The 25,314-nt window shown below is 46.5% G+C and overlaps 1 protein-coding gene across 6 annotated transcripts in view; it reads left to right on the top strand.

Moving 5' to 3' along the window:
* MID1 (midline 1) overlaps positions 1-19,202 on the top strand; it is a 347,940-nt gene extending 328,738 nt beyond the window's left edge. For 4 of the 6 annotated variants that reach the window (XM_059156938.1, XM_059156939.1, XM_059156936.1 and 1 more), the window contains exons 8-10: positions 5,939-6,100; positions 10,008-10,215; positions 15,100-19,202. In XM_059156938.1, the coding sequence (XP_059012921.1) occupies positions 5,939-6,100; positions 10,008-10,215; positions 15,100-15,448 (719 nt within the window). In that variant the 3' untranslated portion in view covers positions 15,449-19,202. Of the gene's footprint in view, positions 1-1,191; positions 1,409-5,938; positions 6,101-10,007; positions 10,220-15,099 lie in introns of those variants that run through there. The other 2 variants (XM_059156940.1, XM_059156941.1) reach the window with 2 other exon arrangements.
* Positions 19,203-25,314: the final 6,112 nt, after the last annotated feature.

Genomic DNA, 25,314 nt, shown 5'->3' with positions numbered 1-25,314 from the left:
GATGTTTTTCAATATGGCAGTCCCAGAGCCCCAATATGGCAGCTCCAAAGTTACCTACTGCGCCAACTCCATTTCACACGCATCCTTCCTGTGGTTGTCTGTTGATACAAAAGGATGCACAGACACTCACACACATCTAGAAATACATTTTTTAGAGACACAAAAGGTAGTGGGCCAAACACCGTTCTTTACCTTGCTTTGTTCACCCAGAATAATCTATTTTGGTTAACTCAGAAATAGCTGATCAGGGACCGTAAGTACATTTGCAAACTCATGATGCTAGGACTTTTGTCCTTTGCTGTATTCTCTTTTTTTGGAAGCAGGTCACAGGTCTTGCCTGCGCTCAAGGAGGGTGAGAATTACATGAAGTCGTGAATATATCGCTGGGGAATCATGGGGGCTACCCAAGAGCGCATCCGCCATAGATGGTTCCGTCTTTCCTGAAGTGTCTTAACGCGAATTTTTGTGGACGTTGAGACACTACGTAGAGCCTTGGCCTAGACGGGCAGGCCCTTTATCAGTTGGCTTTTGCTGGTTAGCCAACAACCACAGAACCGAAGTAGCATATAACAGTAAACATATACTGCCTGTGTGTCTGGAATCAGGTGGGGGTCTGCTGGTCCCACTGACTTTGGTGAGGCTCTGTCAAGGTCATGCTGAGGATTGAGGCTGCCTCCTATAGTCCCACATGGGTGCATTCTCCTGGTGAGCGAAGGTGAGCGCAGCGCACGCCTGTAAGGACAGGCACACTTGCACAAGTGCTTTGCAGGCCCCTGTCTTTGTCACGTTAGCTGATGTGCTAGAGGCCAAAGCAAGTCCCATGGGCGAGCCCAGAGTCAGAATGCGAGGGCCAGCGAGGTTGCTCCACAAGGAGTACGGATACTCGAGGAGCGAGGATGTGGAGCTGAAAGACCTCGGATGCGCTTAAGAACTTGGACTCGGTCCCAGTGCTTCACTCCCCCACACCCCCACCAAATGAAAAGAGGAGACCTATAGTGCCTAGAACTCGGGGTTTCTCTGGCTAACTTGGCTTCCATGCTGTTGGCATGAGAAATAATATCCAAACAAAAACATTTGAATGGAGTAGATGAGAAAAGGCCAGGCCTACAGAAACCCCCAGCAGCCACACCACTGACTTCGGAACTCCATTCTCGGTGATTCCAGACACGGTGTATTGTTCCCCAAAAGCAGGTGCCACAAGAAAATAAACGGGGATGACTTCTTGAAGGTGACAGACCTTGCTTGTTTGGTGCACACATGTCGGAAAGGCTATTCCTCCCAGGACCAGTGGAAATCGGGGAAACCGCAGGAGCCCGCCCATCTCACTGGACACTCTCATCAGCCCATTAGTACCGGGAGCTGCTTGTCTCTTTAACGTCCACTAAACCAGTATAGTGACGTCCTGAGGCCTACAGGATCGAATTGTAACAAGGAAATTAAGAGTAAATGTAAATAAAAAGACAACTGACATGCAAAGACCTTCAAATTATGTTCTTCTTGACTATTATATATATTTGTAATGTCTGAGAGGGACCTGGATTTGAATCCCAACTGTGGACCTCACTAGCTCCATAATTTGGGGTGAATTATTCAACGTCCTCTGCATCTGTTTCCTCGTCTGTAAGGAGAGGTGATGTTTTAACTTCCCATGGTTGAGATGATAAAACTATGGTCTGAGCCCCATGCTTGCCACAGCGTCTGCGCAGAGGTAGTCCAAGTTATTATTCCTGCAAAAATATGGCGGCACTCACCCGTCCCTGCATTTTTTTTTTTTTTTTTAAGCTGACGTTTTGGGTCATAGGACAAAGGTCGGTCATGAAGTTAGTGAGGGTTTTCTACACAATGGCATTTTACACATTCTTCAAGTGCCAGGCCTTCCCTGAATGTTGTTTGTCCATCTGTCCCGCCATTTGGAGGAATATCCTTTGCGGATGTTGTTACATTGAATGACGAGAGCTGATAGTAAAACTGTACCGGAAGTTAGAAGACATGGTAGCCCCCAGACCGGCCACAGCGCCTCGTGCCACTAGGAATCTTCGCTGCCTATAGGTCATGGTTCCTTCACTTGTCGTAATGAATTCTAGTTAATTGCCCACAACTGACTTTGGTGAAGGAGAATTAGATAATATCTGTGAAGCTTTTGATCTTTTAAAAAGGCTCTCCCTAATCAAATTCATATATTCAAATGCAAAATTAATGACACCATTAATTTTTTATTATGCATTCTTATTAGCAGACTTGGGCCTACAGATGTTAATGAATCGCTTATTAATAAGTAGATAAGTATTTAATTTCACAACGCTTTTCATGTTTTTTTCCGAAACCCCTTTCAGTGCGCCATTTAAAATCCTAAACAGGGCCTTTTCCCAGCAGCCTATTTTTATTATTCGCCAAAGTCCAAAGATGCACTTTTCCAGGTCTCCATGGCGAGGTAGTTATCTGTATTTAATTACTCTTAGTCGATTTGAAAACATTCATGAGCAGTTATTAAACAGATACTATTTTTACAGAGAAGAAGGAAAAGGATGTTCACTTCTGTCCGGTCTGATAGGAGAAACAGGACGTTTGAAGCCACGCGCCGCCTCTCCGAAGGGTGTCCGTGTTGCGTAATGTTTTATACAGAGTGTTTTACTGCAAGATGACTATTGCTATACAAGGCTCTGAAATCCCAAATGTCATTAGGATCTTGTAATGAGCAGCGTTACGTAGGGAGATGCTTCTGACCCATTGTGAATGAGAGCAAAATGTATAAGATTGAGAAACTCAATTAAGTTTCATTATGAACTAATTATCTCCCACATTCTATTGTTGCCTTAATACTGGAAGCCAAGTTAGAGAAGGTGGCTATTGGAATACCCTCAAAGATGATTGAGAATGAATTGGGAGAAAAGTGAGGCTTCATTCCGGGATGGTGCCACGGGTGTCTCGTAAAGAGATGCGGAAAACCTGGTCAGCGGCCCCGACACGGTGCGGTACCGAGGCAGAGAGGTCTGGCACTTGGCACCATACGCAAGATGTTAGGTGATGCCGGCCCAGGACCAACACTAACAACGCAGTGACGGTGTCCTCGGAGACGCCCCACTTGCTCCAGCCGCCAGAAGAAAATGGTCGCTGCTGCTTTCTTGGCATTTTTAATCAACTTCTCAATTGTCCTGGCAGCAGTAGTAACAGAAAGGTAAGCCACCACAGAAATAGCGACCGATCGCGAGAGCAAGTTGTCCCAGTTTAAACCTGTCCAATCAAATTTTACCACTCCGTCATATTTTTGTTCTTTTAATCTTCGAGGGGAAGGAAAAATGAGCAACCTCTTCAAAGTCATCAGGGTGGTCAGGGTCCCCTTTCTGTTTGGAAAAGGGTTCTGCAACATTAAATCTCTTTTGTTGGGTTTTAAGGCCAACTTGCTGTTCGTAGCAATTTCAGACATCTGCTTTACGATGTCGCTGAAAGCATTCCCCCACCACATTAAGCCCAGCTTTTTGGTCGCACAGTGAAACATTTTTACATTTGCTTTCTTTGACCACAAATCGTCATTTTCCTGTAACATGTGCAATTAAACGGGAACAGTGTAAACGCAGTGACATCGATAGCGTTCTCATTTGAGTCTACTGAATGCGTTACTGTGTTCATCCGTGCTCGACTGCTGTTGACAAAGGTCTAGGAATATGAGTGGATTATCCTGGGCGATAGAAAAAAGTTCATTGTTTTTGTTTTATTACTGTTGGAAGATCACAATGAAATGTCTGAAGTGAGTTGCAGGCTTCTTGGGGCCCAGAGCTCAGAGTTCAAAATGACCCTTCTTTGGTCGGATCCAAATCTGTGATTTGGCCCTGGTGCATCCAGAAGCACCGAGCTTATGACAGCTGTGTTCACGGTAAAGGTGAGGTGAAGAAGTAGCCAAAGGGAAATATAGTAGGGAGAGCCCCGTGTTACTGAGCCCCTGGTGGATGTTCTCCTGGGTCTCACACGAGGGAGAATGGGCAGGAGAACAGAGGGCTACGACTTGGGGGAAGAACAGGGGGTGGGGTGGGGGTGGGTGGTGCCTCAGTCGCCCTGCCCCGTCTCCGGCATGAGTGCACACACGCCTCCGCCGCCTTCTGTGAGTCTCCCGCGTTCCCTTGCTTTATGCTGGCTCTGTCAACTCCGGCGGCGCCGCTGGTGAGATGTTCGCAGGTGGAGATGAAAAGAGGTGACAGGAAGCGCACAGGGTCCGATCTGACCTTGTGAGTTTGTGTGTGTGTGTGTGTGTGTGTGTGTGAGTGTATGTATCTATGACCCACGGGAGGGTGTCTAACGAGACTGTGCCCCCAAGGTACAAATCAGACGAGGTGAAGTTTCACACTTGACAAAAGACTTCTAAGGTTCTTCTCAGCCGTGCAGACCAGCAGGAGCAGTGTTCTAACTCAAAAGTTGGAGAAGGTATTTAGTGGGATCCAAAGACAGATGTCACGGGGCTGTGAATATCTTGGCATGCCATGCAGATACTTGCGGCTTGGTAGGGATCTGCACATGTGACTCTCCTTCTAGGGAAATGTTTTATTAGATTCTCAAAAAGGTGAGACCAAAGAAAGAATAAGGGGCTGCTTCTTGGGGTTACCGTAAGGGATTAAGTTGCCTCCAGATCAAAAGAACTAACCCTTTGACTTGCAAATCCACTGAAAGGGAGAGAGTGGGGGAGTTCGGAGCCCCTCAGGAAGCGGAGGGACTCAGGCCTCCACCAAGAACTGGTGAAGGAAGTTCACCAGAGTCAGGAAACTTGGTGACAGCCCGTCACCAGGGGGCTGGGAACAGGTTGTCTTCGAGTGGAGATTGCTGTCTGGAGAGAGGACAGCACTGGGCCCAATCCAATACCAAAGAGGCGTTTCCAGCATCCGCCTGCCGCAAAACGAAACGGGCCTCCTTTTCCCTGCGTGCTCTTCCAAAGGCGTCGTAAATCCTCAGCCTGCCCGCCGCCGCCGCCGCCGCCACCGCCGCCGCCGCCACCGCCGCCGCCGCCGCGCCCAGCCCACATCCTGCAGAACACAGCCAGAGCCGCCGCGCCGCCGCACTAGGGGCTACAGCTGGTCCGGATCCCTGTTCGTGCTTTTCTAAGAGCCGCACTGTGCCTGGCTACCCGGGGGGGGGGGGGTGCCACTGCTCCCCACTTCTGCTAGGCACGGGCCTCCCGAGTTGGTTAGCCGCGGCCGCACTAATGCTGGGAACGCCCGGGACCCTGCTGATCGCTTTCTTCACTCCCCGGTCAGAAGTCGGGCCGGTCTCTGCCGGCCTCGCTCCTGCAGGGGTGAGGCAGGAGAGCTGTTCCCGGTGTCTCCTCCTGCCTAGACGGGAAGACTCTCTGGGGAACGTCCTCCTCTTGGCACTGACAGAGACCCAAGGCATCAACAGAAATCCTTGAGGCCTTGGAATGCCTCCTCTTGCACATTCTTGTATTCCCACGAGGGAACCCATCCCATCTCTGCCAAGCCGCTCGGGCCTGGGTCTGGGGCAGGCTGAGGATGAGAGGCACAAAAGCCATCGACTGTGCGGACATCCGTGGAACCAACTTCGACGTGCTTCGGGGCTCTTCTCACCTGCTGTGAGGCTCAGGCTTGATGAGCTTCCGATTGAACAGTCACGCTCCTGAGTGTGGCGCCAGGGGGCCGGGAGCGGAACCTGTGGCGACTTGCGGCTTCCTTCTCCTCGCCACGGCGTGTCGCGCACGGACACCACGTGCAGCCCACCACACAGGACTGCCTTGGCTGCTCCCGTGTTTACTGAGCAGAAGCTGCGATATCATCATTCTCCTGGGGTTTTCCAGTTGGGGCACCCAGCAGGAATATATAATAATAAATACAGGTTGGTCGCCCACGGTAGGCCGAAGACAGCCCTTCGGTTTATTAGCGGGCTCCCTCGGAGATGCAGAAGTGACAAAGAATTGCACCTTGTCTGCTTGGCTTCGCAGGTCTGTGTAACTCGGCCGACAGCTGGATGATCGTGCCCAACATCAAGCAGAACCACTACACGGTCCACGGTCTGCAGAGTGGCACCAAGTACATCTTCATTGTCAAGGCCATCAACCAGGCGGGCAGCCGCAGCAGTGAGCCTGGGAAGCTGAAGACAAACAGTAAGTGCCGCAAGCTCGGTAGAGCTGTCGCCTCCGTTCTGCTCTGCTTTCGGCCGCCTCTGTCCCCCTTTCTTTTCCTTCTGTCTGCCTCAGGCATCGTCGACAGGCCCGAGGAGCAAGTCAAGAGCCAGGGTGGTGGGGCGCAGTTGGCGTCAGACGCCTCTGGGGTCCCCAGCTCTCTCGACCCTTAAGGGCTGTGCGTCCAGCCACTGCTCTGCATCGACTTCAGACCTGCTCGCTCTTCTAACAAATAATCCCGGAGGGGTTCTTGTGAGAATTAGAACAGATGTGTGTGTGTGTGTGTGTGTTTCTATTATATATCATATATAAAATATACATTTATGCTTTGTATATTTATAAATATTTATTATTTTATTTATATATCTATTTATTTTATTATTTATAGATAATGTATATATTATATAAGATATATGAATATAAATTATATATATAAAAGAGAGAGAGACCCTGATAGACAGCAAATTATTTTTCCATAACGGAAGAGCAAATTAGTAACTCTTTCTTCAAGAATTCCTTACTCCAGGGACGCCTGGGTGGCTCAGTTGGTTGAGCGGCTGCCTTCGGCTCAGGTCATGATCCCAGCGTCCTGGGATCGAGTCCCACATCGGGCTCCTTGTTTGGCGGGGAGCCTGCTTCTCCCTCTGCCTCTGCCTGCCATTCTGTCTGCCTGTGCTCGCTCTCTCCCTCTCTCTCTCTGACAAATAAATAAAATCTTTAAAAAAAAAAAAAAAAAAAGAATTCCTTACTCCAGATAACTGTCTAGGTCTATGATTCTCAGAAGCAGTTCTGCCCTCCACACCCCCAGCCCCCCAGGGACACTGAGCAATGTCTGGAGATATTTTTGGCGGTTAGAACTGGGGTGGTTGCTACTGGTGTCTAATGGTTAGCAGCCAGGGATGATGGGAAACACCCCACACCCCACAGGACACAACAAGGAAAGATCTGGCCCGTATATGTGTCTTGTAACACTGTCATCTCCCTCGCTGTCTCTGCCCACATGTGTTTTCTTTTATCCTCTCTTTTTTTCTTCACTATTTTTGATCTAGAAATATGTTCTATAACATGGAATTTCTTTGCATAGGACCTCCCAAGAGAAAGCAAAAGGGAGTGTGTCGATATGGGACCGTGTTAGACAGTTGCTCCTAGTCACTGGGGACCATTAACTGCTTTTCTAGAAGAATTCTCACCTAATGCAAGTCCTCGATTTCAGCAGCCAAATAACTTCATTATACTCCAGGCATATGAATTTCAGCCACATACATTTAGGCATGAAGCTCATTTCTCCCCCCTCAGTATTTCTGCTGGTAAAGAAGGAAATGTTTTTAGAGATTCAGTAGGAAAAGAATTAACAAATACATACACTGAGGTTAATTGTGTAGAAGATGTCTCTGAGACATCGAACGTGTGCTTCATCAGTTCACTGAAGATACCACATTCATTTCATGTAGACAGATAATGTCATCCTCTGTTTCTAGACATGGAATTATTGAACAGATGTTATCAAGTTGTACATGAGGAGTCGGCGGACTTTTCTGCACTGTGCCAAAGAGTAAAGTAAAGTAAAGTAAAGTAAATGATTTAGTAAAGTAAATGATTATTTGGCCCTTGAACTAATTTGTCCTCATTGAAGCAAAAGCCTTGAACTTGGACAGAGTAGGTGATGGTGCGTTTGAGAAACACATCTGAGGCGCAGGTGGAATTTGCTCACTGAGGATGCAAGGTTGGGCTTGGGCCTGACCTAAGCTGACATGGGGCTGCTCCACACGTGTGTAGGTGAGGGTGTGAGTTGAGGCGAGATGGCGTACATCTCCTGTCTTCATGAGGCCCGTCTTCCTGACAGCTTTGCCATTCTGATATTCCTCGAAGTGCAAGCAGCACACAGCCTCCCTCTTCAGTGACGGCTGCCAATTCATTGTAATATCGTGCACGTAGGAGTTTGGAAAACTATAGCCTGCAAGCCAAATCCAGCATACTGCGTGTGTTTGTGAATAAAGTTTTATTGAAACCCCGCTCCCCGGCCTGCCCATTAACGTCCACTTGTTTTTATACGCAATCTCTCTTCCACCTTTAAAAATGGAAGTATTTTAAGCAAAACTATCTTCATACTCACCTTGCCTTAGTTCATACTTTGTCCCTAACAGTTGCTGGCATGATCATTCCTGAGGACAGCAGTGTTTCCCAAGACAAGCTGAAATTCAAACTCAGCATGTAACCCAGCAGCTCTTAGAGCCTCTGCCAATGTGCGTGCCCTGATCCGCCCTTGAAGCTTTTCCTCAGCATCCCCTTTAGGCTTTTCTGTGATGTGGACAGAAATCTAAAATGGGTCAGCAGAAGATCCAGCCTGCCAGCCACATCTGGCTGCCTGTTTTTATAAATAAAGTTTCATTGGCACACAGCCGCACCCGCCCATTTCCCTCTCGTCTCGGGCCGCTTGCACGCCACAGCAGCAGTTAGGTAGCCACACAAGAGACCACATGGCCAGCCGAGCTGAAAATACCCATCTGGTCTCTTATCGGAAAGATGTGCTGACCCCTGTCCGAAGAGAAAGGATTTGACCGGTGTGCATGTCGTGTTTGTATCCAGGTGACAGCTAGAGATACTCTGACCCGCGCGGACGTGACACAGCACTCATTGCCCCGTGCTCTGCACGCCACTGTCTCAGCCAGGGTCGTGGATTTCCCCAGCCAGTGTACCGAACTCTGCCCACTGGCTGCCTGAGGGCGGGCCTACCAACTACGGCTGTGGCCATGGCCGGGGAGGAGAGTGGCCTTCAGACAACTTGGTATTTGCATGATCTCACAACTCATTTCATGCCTTTTAACACCGATGTGGTGTCGAATGACAGGCAGTCCTCCAGGACCGTGTTACATTCTCAGAGAAGTAACAGCTATGACAAGATGCTCAGGGGTGACTCTGCCAAGATTTTCTAACAGTTCGATCTTCAAAACACAAATATGTATTTTATATATATTTATATATATATCTTATAAATTACATATAGAGGGGCGCCTGGGTGGCTCAGTCATTGGGCATCTGCCTTCGGCTCAGGTCATGGTCCCAGGGTCCTAGGCTCAAGCCCTGCATCGAGCTCCCTGCTCAGCGGGAAGCCTGCTCCTCCCTCTCCCACTCTCCCTGCTTGTGTTCCCTCGCTCTGCTGTGTGTCTCTCTCTGTCAAATAAATAAATAAAATCTTGAGAAAATGTTACATATAGCAAGATCTTCAAAACACAAATGTGAATAATGAAATACAGAGGGCCTTATTTTATGTATATGTATGTATGTACACACACACACACACACACACACACACACACACACTCAGGAGTAGAAAACCCAGGTATTATGATCCCATTTTTTTCCTGATCTTGTTGTGGGCTGAAAAATGCACATTTTTATAGTCATTCTGAGCTCATGAGACTCATTTATAATTTGCAACAGTTTCAGAATTATGTAAAGCCTTTATGTCAAAATCTGCAATCTTGATTTCTTTGGCTTCTGGTCTGTAGTGTACTGAGCGTGAATCCCATTTTAAGCTGGATTGAATATGGGAATGGTTAAAAATGAAGTCTTCGCTTTCTCTTTCCCTTGGGAATGCTGTTTAGCCACTGTGTACCAGAGCTGCTTGTATCCAGCTGGGACCCCCAAAGATAGTTTCTACTACCTATCGTGGTTAATCCCCGCCCGTGCTACGGTTGAATCTTTAGCCTCAGCAACTCTAGATCCCCATCTCAGGACTGACAGGCTGGGCGTTCATGAAAACAGGATCATGTTTGTATTCAATATTTTACCATGTTCTTAAAACCCAATTCTGAAAATAGAGTATTGGTCATGCTGAAATAAACGGTCCTCTTCTTTCTCTCTTTGTTTTCTGTAAACTTGTTCCCAGGCCAGCCATTTAAACTGGACCCCAAGTCTGCACATCGAAAGCTGAAGGTGTCCCACGATAACTTGACGGTAGAACGTGATGAGTCATCCTCCAAAAAGAGCCACACGCCCGAACGCTTCACCAGCCAAGGGAGCTATGGCGTAGCTGGAAATGTGTTCATTGATAGCGGTCGGCATTACTGGGAAGTGGTCATAAGTGGGAGCACATGGTAGGCAATGCTATCTGTTGTCGTCCAGTTACAAAAAGGCACATGTCATTCTGTACTTTGTCAGAGCATTCATCCGTTCCAGGGCCCGTCTTGCAGGAAAATATGCAGAAGAGCTTTTTGTGTCTGTTGTTGCGACAGTAGCGCTGCGTAACAAGCACCCCGGGACTTGGTGGCTTTAAACAATAATCATTCGTGATTGCTCGCTCACTACCCCCTTGTGTGGGTCCGCTGCCAAGGCTAATCCCGGCCGGGCTTTGCTTTAAGCTGTAGATTGGGTCTAGGTCTCTTCTTTGTATCTCTTCCGCCTCTTCCACCACAAGGGCTGCCCGTGTCACGTCTGTCTCAAGCCCGAGAGCACAAGCACAGCTAGGCCAGCCCATTCCAAGCCTTTGCTTACATCACTGTCTACTAACTTCTCATTGGCCAAAGCCAGTCACTTAGCCATAGCCAAAGCCAAAGCTGGTGGTCTGGGGAAGTATCTCTCTCCCCTGGAGGTGAGAGGAAGGAGCGAATATTTGCAAAACCATCATCTGGTCTTCCTTTCAGCCAGTAAGAAAAACAGTTTGCTTTAAGTCCATCCATTTCTTTTTCTTTTTTACTTACTGCAAGAATTGTAGTTGAGTTGATTGAGTCCTGGTCCCTAACAGAGCTAGTCTGCTAACACTGCTCTTCCGTGCCTTCAAACACGAGTCAGCCGATGTCAGCCAGCGGCCGGACCTGGCCCTGTGCCTGTTTGGGTAAACTAAGTGTTGTGGGAACACAGCCATGCCCATTCTTTTCCATATTGTCTGTGGCTGCCTCTGAGCACCGCGGCAGAGTAGTTAAAATAGAACCCTGTGGTCCGCAAAGCCAAAAATAAGAACTCTCCAGCCCTTTATCGAAAACGTGTGCCTATTCCTTCTCTAAAACATTACTCTTTGTCATCTAAAGAGAATGAATTTCTGTTGCCTTGTATGTTTTGTGACTCTAGACGGGGCCAACGACTGGAAATAGTCCAGAGCGGAGGGGCCGAGGCAGTGAGCAGTTGCTGGGAACCCTTTCGAACGGTCTGTTAGGTCCAGCGCCATGCCTTCCGCCCGGCGAGCTCTGGAAAGCGGGGGGTGTCAGGCAGGGTGCGGTGTCTGCGTTGGAATGAGCCAGCCTTTGCCTGGTGAACCTCACAAAGCTTACCTTGTCTATTCCGTGAGCCACGAACTGCCCCCCGTCCTCTGGCTGGCTGGCTGACAAACACCTGTTCGCTCCTGCTCTTTTATTTGTGTGGACCTCGCCTCCTCTAGCACAGCTGTGGGCCACGCATGGTCTAAGCATCCTGCAGATGTCCACTCCTTCATTCATCTTAATAGACACCAGTGGTAGGCGCTAGAATCCCCCATTTACAGTTGAGATGACTGGGGCGCATGCCCGTTAGCACAAGGTGGCAAAGCTCGGAGGCTACAGAGTTAGGAAGGCTGCAGTCAGGGCTCAGGCTCGGACCCAAGGCTTCACAGACCTTTCTGTGACAGGCTAGTGAGCCAGTGTTGCAGTTTGGCAGGCCAGATAATTTTTATCCCGACGACTCAGCTCTCCGGTTGTAGTGGGAGGGCAGCCGCAGACCGTGTGTCCGTGACTGGGCATGGCCTTGTGCAAATAAAACTTTATTTATAAAAACCAGCAGAGGGCCCAGTTCGGCCCATAGGTTACAGTTTGCTGATCTCTGCTCTGAAGCACCATGCTCTGTTCTTGAAACCTAGTTAGTCTTTCGGGTGTACAGTGATATGCTTGATGAGCGATAGCTTGCTAATCCTTGCTTAGAAAGAAACACCTCCCAACTGCATAACCCCAAACGAGGAGTATCATCACAGTGTTATGTTTGAGATAAGGAAGCTAAGTCACTTATTGTGTCTTAAGTCCCTTATGGTGTTGGTACAAGGCCACTGAGATCTAAAAAGTGAAACCATAAGCTTGGGTGTCTCCTTTCTCTCCTGTACCTATGTCAGCCAGGCAAGAAGGTTTTCTTCTGTTGTGATCCTCACAATTCTCTTGGCCCAGAACATTTTCCTGTTCCAACATCCTGCCAGAGGATGGAGGACAAATCCTTCCGCCCCACTCGGCTCTGGGCCAGATTCGGCATTTACAGTTTTTAGCGGCACTGGGGCAAGATAAAAGCCTGAAGGAAAATACGATGAATTTTTCCAGGTGCAAAGGAGCAAGCATTTCTAGTTAATTAATGTGCTTGTATTAATCTGGGATAGACTCCAGTGTCTAAATAATTACAACTCCATTAATAATTATTTATGATAAATGATACCCGATCATTATGATCTCATTCCCATTGATGAATGGTGAGGGAATTTCCAGCAGACCCCTTCAGTTATATAAACACAGATCGGTATTACCTTGAAAACACCCTCCAGATGTCAAAACTAACTCAGGAGAGGGGGAAAATCTAAAATTAATTGCCATACTTTGGATCTTTACACACCGAATTGTGTCAGCTTCAGAAAACATCTCATGGAGAAAGTAGTTAAACATTTCCTGGGAGGCGTTCAAGGAGAAGGGGTGACCCGCGTGATCAAATGCTTGGGACACCTTGATTTACACCAGCTAATGACGCATCCATTTTCTCATGAAATATCGTCCTGACTTTCAATTAACGTGTATGTTATGATCCCTGCAATTGGGGCATGTTAGCATTGCTCTGAGAAACATAATTTTTATACTTCGTGAATTCTCCAAGTGTCACTGCGTAACTTAATGGAACATTACCTTGTGCCCGCACCTTTCAAGCTCAATGGAAATACGTACATCGTTTTACAGATTAATGATAACATAATGGTATTTTCCTTTGCTTAATGGGCTATGCACGGAGCTATTTTCTTACTCTCTAATGCTGTTAATGTGCACTTGGTGTTTTATGAAATGGTGTTAACTCACCGTGGGTTCACGCGAAGAGGACTGGGCCAGAAGTCAAGAGGGGAGGGGCGAGATTCCGGCTTCTGCTCCTAATTGTAACTTTCTCTGTGTTTTCCCATCGCTACATGAAGGCAGTCATACCTGCCAGCTGCTGCTTCATAGCAGCTTCAGTGAAGGTTCAGATGGGAAATAAACAGTCAGAGTCCTTTGGTACAAAGTAAAAATGGTGCCCAGAAACAAAAAGGAAACAACACAAATCTGGCTAATTTTGTTAAGCAAATGCAGGTTCCACAGTATCTGAAAAATGGAAATAGTGTCTGCGGGGCATAGTGAACATCGTGGGGGGCCAGTAGTCCAAAAAAAAACCTTTCCAAAGCGTCTCTCTGGCTGCTGTCTGGAAAAGAGTGTTTCCCCACCTCTTAGAAGTTCTGGATCTCAGCAAAGCCTTCACAGGGGCAGAACCTGACCCAGCCTCCCACTGGGAAAGGAATGCAACCCCAGGATTCTCCCGGGGATGCAGAACCAGATTGGCCAGAAAGAAGAGAGGAGGCCAGGCTGATGGTGGGCAGGCTGGGACACGAGGCTTACCTGAGGATCGAGTCCCTCCTCTTTTTAAATTCAGTGATAGCATGTTCTGTTCGTTTGTCTGTTTTTTTAACACACCACTCTTAAAGTGATTTTATTTTAAATCTAACTTGTTATTTTTTTTTAAGAGTGTCATTTTCTCAAAGACCAATGAAGTTGGTTTTCTTTTTTTTTTCTCTGCACTGGGTAAGGGACCCTATGTCAGTATTGGCTTAGACTGGTTTCTGCTCTAACATATTAAAGGTTGAGCTCTGAGTCATTTACTCTTTATTAAAAATGATAGGCTTTGCTTATCTTAATCACCGAAATCCTGCAAATGTTAGGGAGGCATACCTCAGCAGAGTAAAAAGAGATTAAGGAGCTTAGAAGACTGTAGAAAGAATTCTTGACTTTTTTTAGCCATTGAGAGTATATTTGGAGTAACTGGGATATTCAGAATTTTTAAAAACGTAGTAAGAAATGTAATCAGAGGGGCTCTTGGCAGTGATGAATCACATACTTTCTGGTGAGGGATGGGGTTACAGAGCTACATTTGGGCTTTTTAAGTCATCCTAGGTTCAAATTCTGATTCTGGGACTTCTTAGTTAATGTGACATTCGGCAAAGATAATAAAACAGCAGTTACCCAAGATTACTTGCCGTGCCTTGTGCCCCAGATGTCACACATAATCTTCCCTTTACTCCCCAGAATCACCCTCTGAGATGGACGCTGTCCGTGTCCCTGTGTTGTAGATCTAGGAGAGGACAAGGAACTTACACTGGAAGTGAAAACCATTCTCCACAATTACCTGTTGTAAACTGTACTCGAAGTCATGGAAAATGACAGACATGGGGGTCAGCCGAAAAATTCGAAGTAGGTCAGAAGGAGAAGTCTAGGGTTGTGCTATTCAATATGGTAGCCCTGAACCCCATGCAGTTAATTGAAATCATTCAACTTAATTAAAATTAACTAAATTTAAAGTCTGGTTCTTCAGTCTCAACAGGCACAGTTCAAACATGTGGCTCATGGCTACCATACTGAATGGGGCAAAACATTTCACTCATTGCAGAAACTGCTGTGGAACACCACTGGTCTAGAGAATTCATTGTGTGGGCCATGATGCGTGTAAAGAACAAACAAACAAACAAAACCCCAAAGGGAGCGAGACACGGAGTTCTAATTCTCTTGTAATGTCCGAACTAAAAATAGGAATATGAGTTAACACAGCGGTCCATGTCTGCTCACTGTGTCTTTGGGAGGAAGGTGATGAGGGACACTTGTTGTAGGGCCTTCGCCAAGTTTTCACTGAACAACAAGCAGGGAAAACAGCAAATCATGTCTTCGTGACCCCTGAAAACCAGAGAAGAGAGGTAGTGTCCATATGCAACCCGCCTCATGGTTTTTGCCGTCACTGTTTTGTTCGTGCAGGTATGCCATTGGCCTTGCTTACAAATCAGCCCCGAAGCACGAGTGGATTGGGAAGAACTCTGCTTCCTGGGCGCTGTGCCGCTGTCACAACAATTGGGTGGTGAGACACAACAGCAAGGAAACCCCCATCGAGCCAGCCCCCCACCTCCGACGCGTCGGCATCCTGCTGGACTATGACAATGGTTCCATCGCCTTCTACGATGCTTTGAACTCCATCCACCTCTACACCTTCGACATCACCTTCTCGCAGCCTGTGTGCCCCACCTTCACAGTGTGGAACAAGTGCTTGACCATTATAACTGGCCTTCCCATCCCAGACCATCTGGACTGCACGGAGCAGCTACCGTGAGCACCTGGCCACGGGGAGCTGCTTTCTGGGGAACACAAAGGGTCGTGGCCACCATTTCAGGGACAGAGAAAGCACAGGCTTCCAGAGTGATTAAATGTCGCCAAAAAGTGTCCAGAAATATCAGCTAGGATAGGACTCGAAATAGGCGATTCTCCCCTTTTACTGTCTTTTGTATTAAGTACACGCTTTAATAATTTCGTCAAATTTTTCCTGTATTTGCAGGAAAATTTATAGATTATTTATAAAAGAAACATAACCAGAATTACAACTCTTAGACATTATTTGATTTTGCACATTAAGAGGCCCAGAAGTTTACCAGCTCTTTTCAACAAACTTTGTGTCATCAAGGTCTGTGGGCTTGAGGAAAAAAAAAATCTTTTATAGTTTTGTATGCTTATTCACCTCCTCACATCATCGTATCTCATACTGATCCCACCGTGGGTCCTGTTGCCTCGACAGTGCATAACAGAATATGCAGTTACCTTAAAAATAAAAAATAGTTTCGAACCTGGTAGGACAGCAAACGGGCTTTCTTAGTCTGCTTTATTTTGAAGTGTTTTCAGTGTGATGTCAAAACCGTCTTGGATCAAGAGAGAGATTGGAAAGAATTAACTTGGGAATCTGCCATGGCCCAATCTTTAATCACCCTCTGATGGCTGGTGGGGTCACATTGGACAGAAAGGTTCTGAAGCCTTTGGCCACGTGTGACCTCACCCTTCCCAGGATTCAGGGTTCTGGGAGAACATTAAGAATGAGCTTGCCATTAAAAATAGTCACTTTGAACCCTACTGATGATTCAAAACGTCATAGGCTGATTTGTCTTTGATCGGCAGTAAGATTCTTTTTCATGACCTAAATGTATTTCGTTCTTCCTTTTAATAGTTTCTTTAGGCCTGTGACATCGCTTACTACATTTAATAGCTGTCCTGTCTCCCTCTCCCCCAAATCATTCTTCTTTTGTTGCTGGGGATGAGGAAATTAACGTTTTCTGTTACAAATGGTAGTACCACTTTGAATTGACTTAGCTCTCCAGGACATCAACATGGGGCCCTGACTGTCTCTACCACGTCCAGATATGACTCACCCCCAAATACTTAATATTTATGAGTTGGTAATGACAAGGGACGTTGCATAAAGTACTCTTTACTAGTATATGTGCCTCAAAAGTTATAAACAGACTTTTATTAAACACATCTCGAAAGATGTAGAGGTCCCTCTGTATTCTAGTATAGTTCACCATAGAATTGTAAAACAAAAAACAAAAAACAAAACAAAACAAAAAAAAAGAACAAAACAAAAAAAAAAAAAAAAAAATCAAACTCACTATCCCCATGCTGGAACCCGCTCATAGAACCTGCTAACAGAATGTCAGGTGGGATTCTGGGCCTGCTGATCTGGTAAAATGGAATGGTCCATGAAGCAAGGCTTTCATAAGCAACCCTTGGACTTGGACCGGGAATCCAGCATTGGTTCTATCTTGACGAAGGGTGTGACATCTGTAAGTCATTTCATCTACTAAAATATTTATCTGAGCTACTGAGTTGGCCATTTTGACTGAACGGACTGATGGATTTAGGCATTGTTTTTAGCAATTTTGTTTTTAACCAAATCAACACATTATCTCCCTGAGATCCGTCCATAGACCCGCTGTTTCCGCACGGCGCTGTGTGAGCCCCAGCCTAGACCCATGGGCTGCGTCACGCCTGCTTCTGTCCTCTTCACCCCCAGAAGCTCTCCTTTTTCTTAACAGATAGAGTTTATATATTTACTATATTATTTATACCCAGATGAATATTTTGATAGCTACTTAGGACAGTTCCACATCTAAAAGATGGACACCTCAATGGAAAAAAGTTAATCATTCTCTGGAAACTTTTTTTTTTTTTTTTTTTTTTTTACGGTATAAAAACAACGTGTATTTGCCTTCCCTGAACGAACTGAAAGGGTTGTAATTTTTACATACTGTTTTTGGTAGCTGGATAACGGATATTTTAATGCACTTTGTACACTAACAGGTTTTAAATAAAAGGGTCTAAAACTCAGCTTCTGAGTTTTTTAAAATCATGGTTGCCAGGTACCAGTAAACGCTACAGTTTGCCTTATGATGTTAATGTAAAGCATTTACAAGGACAATATTTCCATGAATATAATGTTTTTCAATACAAAGAAGTTACTACTCGAATTTTCACTGCAAGCCATTTAGTTTTTGTTTTGGCTATTTTTATAAGGACAAGAGGGATCATGTTATAATTTGGTTGTGGAAGTATCACTCTTTGCTAACTTAAAAACCTGTGGATAGCAGCAGTTACTATTTCCATGTTGTCATATTTACAAGAAAATATGTATATGGTGAAAGGCCACAGTGTTTACCTTCATTACTGTAATGATGTAGAAAAGATTTCCATGTGGATTTTTTTTTAAGTCTAAAAAATACACGCCGTAAACATCTGCTGCAGTACAATTCTTTTAAGTGGACTGGGGTCACAGTATTTTGTTTTCGAGGTCCTGACTTCACAGGAAGCATTGCGACACAGGGGAAAAAGAGATGGCAGTGCCAGTTACATTAATACAGCCAAATTGATGTGGCACCAACCAAGGCTGCCAGGTCTGATGTCGTGCGTGTGTGAAGAGGGCTGTTGCCATCTTGAAATTCTGCGTAATATTTGAATGGGGGCCTGCACCCTTCGTTTTGTGCTGGGCCCCCAAAATTCTATAGCCAGTCCTCATAACAGAACTCAGAAACAGGGTACTTCTCTTCCTGGTGGATACAAATGAAGAAACCTGGATCCAACGTCAAGAGTGGCTGGCCGAGTAATTCAAGTAGGAATCCAAATGGATTAAAATGAGAATGGCATGGGTGAAGATGTTCTTCCCAGCTTGAAAAAAAAGAAAAGAAAAGACTTCAAAAACTGACTGCAAATGTTGGTGAAGATGTCTGCTGGAGAAGAGGAAATGGCCTGATGGCGCATGCGCTAGTTGATCGCGGTACTGAGATAACTGACCCTAAGCTTCCCAAGAACTGAACCAGCGCTGTCCGGTGAACGGGGGATTCCCTTTCGGCTCCACGCACCTGTGCGGTGCCTGAAGAGAGACACACGTGCACGCTCGCTTACCGGTGCTGTTGGTGTTGGGAAGTTGATGATCTGGTCTGCCCTTACCAAATGTTAAAAAGGAGACAAAGACCACGATGATGGGGGCAGGGGGATGTGTTTGAAATTGTGTTTCTCAGCAAGGGGCGATTTGGCAATGTCTGGGAGAGGGTGCTGTTGGCATCTAGTGGGTACAGACCAGGGATGTTGCTCAACAGCATCCGGGCAAAATATCAGTGGTGCTGCGAGGGGGGAAACTTGCTCTTTGGGGCTCTTCAAAACTCTCACAAATAATGTTTTACTGTTCCTGTCATTGGTTCAATGCCCGAGAGCGAAAGAAAAGGGGACACCACTGCAAAACCTTCACTGCAGTGGCTCCTTCACTTTAAAAAATATATATATCTTTACAAAACCATGGTAAAAGCCTGGAATCTGGAAAGCAGTCCCAGCCCGTGTCCGTGGGAATGCGGGGCTCGGCATCCACAAGGATGTGGGTGCGATCGGCTTAGCTGGAAATGCCCAGCCGACTCTGTAGGCCGCTCCTTTCAGCCCAACAAACGCAGCCCCTGGTACTTGCATCAGGCTGCCACGCCCTCGGTCCTGACTGGTCTGGCCATTGCTGTTGCTTTCTAGTTCAAAATAAAATCCTTTTTGTGGTTCCAAGGCCCTCCGTGTCGCCTCTCTCTGTTGCCTTTTCATCTTTGTGTGTTTTCACGCTCATTGTTTCCACACGTATTTATTCACCATCTGCCGGACTTTTTGAACTACTTTGTGACCTAGAACGTTTCCTTTTAATCCGCAAACCCCGACCAACTATCCCGCTTCTCTCCTTTCAGAACACAGTTACTAAGCTCCAAAACAGTCCTTAGGAAATTTTTTTAAAAAGAAAAAAAAAAAAACAATAAAGGAAACCTACACATGAGTGGAGATCCAGAACAAGAATGACTTGATTTCGAGTCTTCTAGAAGGCTTGGAAGAGGTGAGGACAAGGGGGGCTGGAGCAGAGGAGTGAGGCTTTTCACAGTGGAGGCTGCTACACGCCCAGTGGCCAGCCCATAAGTCTATCCCTGACCGCATCCTGTGGCTCCCGGGACTTGACTTTCGTTAGCGGTACAAGCCCTTTTGATGGAAGTCCGCGTGCTGCAGAGTGGCCGTGGGTCTGCAGCGCCAGCACCACCTGCGAGCTGCCGAGTAATGACCGTTCTCCAGCCCTACCCGCCCCCCCCCCCACCTCCTCATCAGCATCTCCGGGCTCCGGGCCAGCAGTGAATTCGAAGAGGCCCTCCGGGGGGACGGGGATGCTGGCAAAGGTTTGCGAAGCTCAGCTCGGGAGGGCTTTATCCGGTCCCCTATCCCCTTTGAAAATGCACTTACAGCCTGCTTTAGAGGCAGCATGATGTAAGGCGGTCATTCGTAACCCGGCAGAGCATTAAAATCGCCTTGTTTACAAATGCTGATTCCTGGGTCCCCTGCTGGCAGATCAGGGCTGAAAGAAGGTTTCGAGGGTGGCCCAGCACCCTATCCTGTTGACTGAACAGATTCTAAAGTGCCGCCAGTGAATTATTTGGGGGTTTTGCAGGGCAAACTCTGCAGTAACTGCTGCAGTCCGCAGCTATGGAATGAAAGCAGCCCTAGAGAATATGTAAATGAATGGGTGAGGCTGGGTTCCAATAAAACTTTATTTGCAAAAACAGGCCTGGCGCTGCCTTTGGCCCTCAGCATCCTTTTGCTGCCTGCTGCGGTATCAGATCCAGTACTCAACTCACACGGTGCATTCACGATCCCCCTCCCTGAGGGCTCGGCGGCGTGGCTCTGGGCCTCTTAGCTCTCAAGTCCTTTCCACCTTTGAATTACATCAATTCTGAAAGCACAGAACTCGTGGAGTGCGCGTGGAGTCACCAAGTGCTTAAGACAGGGCCACTCAAAGGTTATTAGAAGATTCTTTCAATCGGTAGAGTAGGGCGTGTCAGTTCTAATGATTAGCGTTCCCTCTTTCATAATTTTGACTTGAATCAGCCCTTCTCATAAGTGACAGGTGTGGAAAATAGATTCCCTTTAATAAGAGTTTTGAAGTACATTTAATTTGAACTTTTGAAACTGAACAGACAGCGCTGTAATTAATCACCTTTCAAAGTCAGCTTGAAGGGCATGCCAGACACTCCAGAGAGTGGCCCGCATCTTCCTCTTTTTTAAGTTATTATTTTTAAAAATACACAAGCAGACATGCTGAAGAAGATAGTTGCTTGTGATGATAGTAGGAGCATAAAAAGGGAGACGTGTGCAGCTTACAAAGTCCTCCCTTGAGTATCATTCTTGTGTGGGATGCACATTCAAGAACAAAATTAAAAAATGGGGTTAAGGCCTTATGGAAAACTTTTCTTGTAGCTGTCCTATCTTAACATGGGCGATTTATGGAGAGGAATTCAGGTCTCCCTTTGGATCTTTTTCAGCCATGTTCTCCTGGGAGAATTATAAAAGCATGATTAAACAGGAAGTATAGCAATTAACAGACAAATGTGTCATGGCCAAAACCCAATTACTAATTAAGGAGAGACACAGAAAAAATGATTTAATGAACATTGGTGCTTTTGCACGGTCTGTTTATTCTCAGAGCTTAATTTTTGATTATGGTCATTAAAAGGTATTCAATTTCAGTGAAATATTTCAGTTAATAAAGCTCACAACTTCCCCAGGCTTATTTTCCCTCCAGCTTCTGCCCTCTCGCGCCTCCTATTTTCTGTCAAGCTTCTCACAGGGTGGCTCAGATGTTCCATTTCTAAGAAATCAGAGAGGGAGATAAACCATGAGAGACTCTGGACTCCGGGAAACAAGCCAAGGGTCACAGGCGGGAGGGGGTTGGGGGGCCGAGGTACCCAGGTGATGGGTATTAAGGGGGGCATGTGTTGTGATGAGCGCTGAGCGTTATATGTAACTAATGAACCACTGAACACATCAAAAACTAATGCCGTATTATATGTTGGCTAACTGAACATGAGAAAAAAAATAATTTAAAGAATCAAAAAAACCCAAAATGTTCATTTCTGTTTCCTCACCTCTCGGCAGACCTCCCCACGCTCCGTCAGGCATTCAGGGCGTCCGCTCTACCAAACCGCGGGCGCTGACGTCAGAAACATGCCTGCGTCAATGCCGACGTCCTTACACATTTGATTGACCTCATCTTGACGTACAGCAGCTCTTGAGATGTTGGCAGCTTCTTTTTAATCCCTCCCTATGCGACGCCATCCATGCCACCTCCTCTGGCACCATTTTGTGCAGAAGCCTCCCCAGCCTCAGTGTCTCCATCTGATTTCTCGGCTACCTCAGCCCCTCATGTTGGCCTGCTTATGTGGTCATCTCTTTCGGACATCTGAAGGGCACCTCAAACTCCACATGTCCAAAACCATGCTCATGCTCTCTCCCCCAAAACTCGCCTCACCCAACCGGTTTCATGAACCCCCCCAAACCACAGGTTCATGTCCGGTGCCCTCTTTACCCTCCATGTCCCATCCATCACCAAATCCTGATGATTTTGTCTCTTAAGTATCTCTCTAATCCTCTCTCCGTCTGCACACACCCTCCAAGTCCAAGTCCAAGCTTCCTGATCTCTTACTCTACAGCTGACTTAACCGGCTAACTGGTCTACCTCTAACTCCACACTGCACTGCGCCCCCCAGAGGACGCAGCAGCCAAGGTAATCCTGAAATTGGGTCACATCACACTCAGCCCCGCACACTCCTCCCGCCATTCTCACCCCCCCGCTCCTGACCCCCACCCCTCGTAGGTTGACTTTAAAACTTTTGGCTCACCTGGGTGGCTCAGTGGGTTCAAGCCTCTGCCTTCGGCTCAGGTCAGGATCCCAGGATGCTGGGATCGAGCCCCGCATCGGGCTCTCTGCTCAGCGGGGAGCCTGCTTCCCTTCCTCTCTCTGCCTGCCTCTCTGCCTACTTGTGATCTCTGTCTGTCAAATAAATAAAATCTTTAAAAAACAAACAAATAAACAAACAAAACTTTCCCTGAAGCTCTCATGCAATTCCCGTAAGATTCTCCACGGTCCCTGTGTATTTCCCCGGTGCCATCTTGGAACACCCTCCCCTTAGTCTCTGCATTCTGGTCACACCGGCACAGAGCTTTACTCCCCTCACCTTCTTCCCTACCACTAACGTTTCAGATTACTTCTCAAGCCTCATTTCCCCACGACTCTTACCCCGATCCCGCTGTCTGAGCCAAACTCCCCTAATCTCATAAAGCAATTCCTAACATTTGTCACAGTTGGAAGTTAGCATGTATTTAAGTTTCATTTACTAATTCTGTTCCTTTCCCCCCACCTCACTAGACTGTAATATCCCCGAAGTTTGAGGCCAAGACTCGCTTAGTTCAATGTTTGCCATGTAGTATGTCCTCAGTAAATATAGAGTAGAATTCTGATTTCTCATGAGTGTGTTCTACTAGAAACTTTCTCTTGAACCTATAACATCCACTATTCTCCCTTTTAAAATTTTTTTTTATTTTAATTCAATTTAGTCGATATATAGTGTATTACTAGTTTCAGGGGTAGAACTTAGTGATTCATCAGATGCATATAAAAGCTACTGATCATTCCATCCTGTGCCCATCACTCAGTTACCCTGTCCCCGACCCACCCCACCTCCAGAAACCCTCAGTTTTCTCCTAGAGTTAAGAGTCTCATGGTTTGCCTCCCTCTCTGTTTTTCTCTTATATTATTTTTCTTTCCCTTCCCCTATGTTCATCTGTTTTGTTTCTTAAATGCCACATATGAGTGAAATCATATGGTATGTGTCTTCCTCTGGTTGACTTATTTTGCCTAGCATAATACCCTCTAGTTCCATCCACATCGTTGCAAATGACAAGATGTTGTTCTTTTTGATGGCTGAGTAATATTCCACTGTCTGTGTCTGTGTGTGTGGTGCACATGTGCACCCACACACACACCACATCTTCTTTATCCATTCATCTGTTGATGGACATCTGTGCTCTTTCCATGTTTTGGCTATTGTGGACATTGCTGTTGTAACATTGGGGTCCGTGTGCCCCTTTGAGTCACTCTTGTTATATCCTTTGGATAAATACCTAGCAGTGCAATTGCCTTGTCATAGGTAGCTCTATTTTTTAACTTTTGAAGAACCTCCATACCATTTTCCAGAGTGGCTGCATAAGCTTGCATTCCCACCAACACTGTAAGAAGTTTCCCCTTTCTCCACATCCTCTCCAACACCTGTTGTTTCCTGACTTGTTCATTTTAGCCATTCTGACCCATGTAAGGTGGGATCTCATTGTGGTTTTAATTTATATTGCCCTGATGCCGAGTGATGTTGAACATAAGAGCTGGTATCCAAAATCTATAAAGAACTCATCAAACTCAACACCCCCCAAAAACCAAAAAATCCACTTAAGAAATGGGCAGAAGACATGAACAGACATTTCTCCAAAGAAGACCTACAAATGGCTAACAGATACACTATTCTCTTCTTAAAAGACTTACCTTAAAAAAAAAGAGTCCTTTGTATTTGCAGAAACCACAAACAGTACAGAATAAAAAATCACATCAAAATGAAAGCTAGAAAATCTACCTTCTAGCAAATTCCATCCTCTCTTTATAGTGACCACAAATAATCAGCAAAAATAAAACCTTCAATTTGGGCAAGTAAATCGCCCATCCGTGTCTCCTGTACCCTCCTGCCCAGCTCCTGTCCCTGTGTTGTAAGTCTGCGGTTGTACTGATGTATGTCTCACTTGCCAGCTCAGCTCATCCCACACTCCAAGACAATCCAGATGCAAATGAAATGGGCTCCGAGGTATCACTGTGGACCTAAGCCTTGGAGAAGGTCCCCTCTGACCTCGGTGCCCCATCTCCTCTGTACTTCCACCCAACTTCCCAGAAAGCACAGTCTCTACGCCCTTCCACGGTGTCACAAGAGTCCCCGCCTCCTTCCTCATGTCACCCGGTAGCTGGGCTCTCTGTCCTTGTCCTCCCTCGGACTTGCTCTCTGGTGCCTACACTGAACTTCCCAGGCAGGCAGAAGCCCTCCACATGGAGTTTCACCCAATGCCTGCTTATTCAGCTTGGTCTCACGTTACCGACGGGGTGCTCCTGCCTGCTTCTTTGTATGGACTGATTTCTCTGGTTTCATTACCTCAGATTCTCCTCCCGTGTTCCCAGCTCTGCTACCTCCCAGCCCCTTTAAAAGAACTGGTCACGGGGCGCCTGGGTGGCTCAGTGGGTTAAACCCCTGCCTTCAGCTCAGGTCATGATCCCGGGGTCCTGGGATCGAGTCCCGCATCGGGCTCTCTGCTCAGCGGGGAGCCCGATTCCTCCTCTCTCTCTCTCTGCCTGCCTCTCTGCCTACTTGTGAGCTCTGTGTCAAATAAATAAATAAATAAATAAATCTTTGAAAATGAAATAAATAAATAAAAATAAATAAAAGAACTGATCATGTCCCTATTTCCCAAAGACCGTAGATCAAGAGCCACGCCAGGCTCAGCCCTCCTACGCCATAACCACTCTATAAAAAACTCATTTTCAGTGAGAAAGACAGAGATGGGTAAAAGTGCCGGGACGGCCGACGAGGTCGCGTGGAGCCCTGCAGTAGCTATAGTAACAGCAAAGTCGACTTCCAAGCAAGGAACCTTTCCTGGGAGGCGGCGTGTTTAATAGGCAAAGATTCTTACTTTCTTTCCCTCCTGTGCCCATTTTCTCTTTCCCCGACCAGAGAGCGAGAGCGAGAGCAAAGACAGGGTCAGCTGGGGCAAGCAAGGCCC

Source organism: Mustela lutreola, chromosome X, assembly GCF_030435805.1.
Source record: "Mustela lutreola isolate mMusLut2 chromosome X, mMusLut2.pri, whole genome shotgun sequence".
Classification (NCBI taxonomy): Eukaryota; Metazoa; Chordata; class Mammalia; order Carnivora; family Mustelidae; genus Mustela; species Mustela lutreola.
This window is presented reverse-complemented; position numbering and strand designations above follow the sequence as displayed.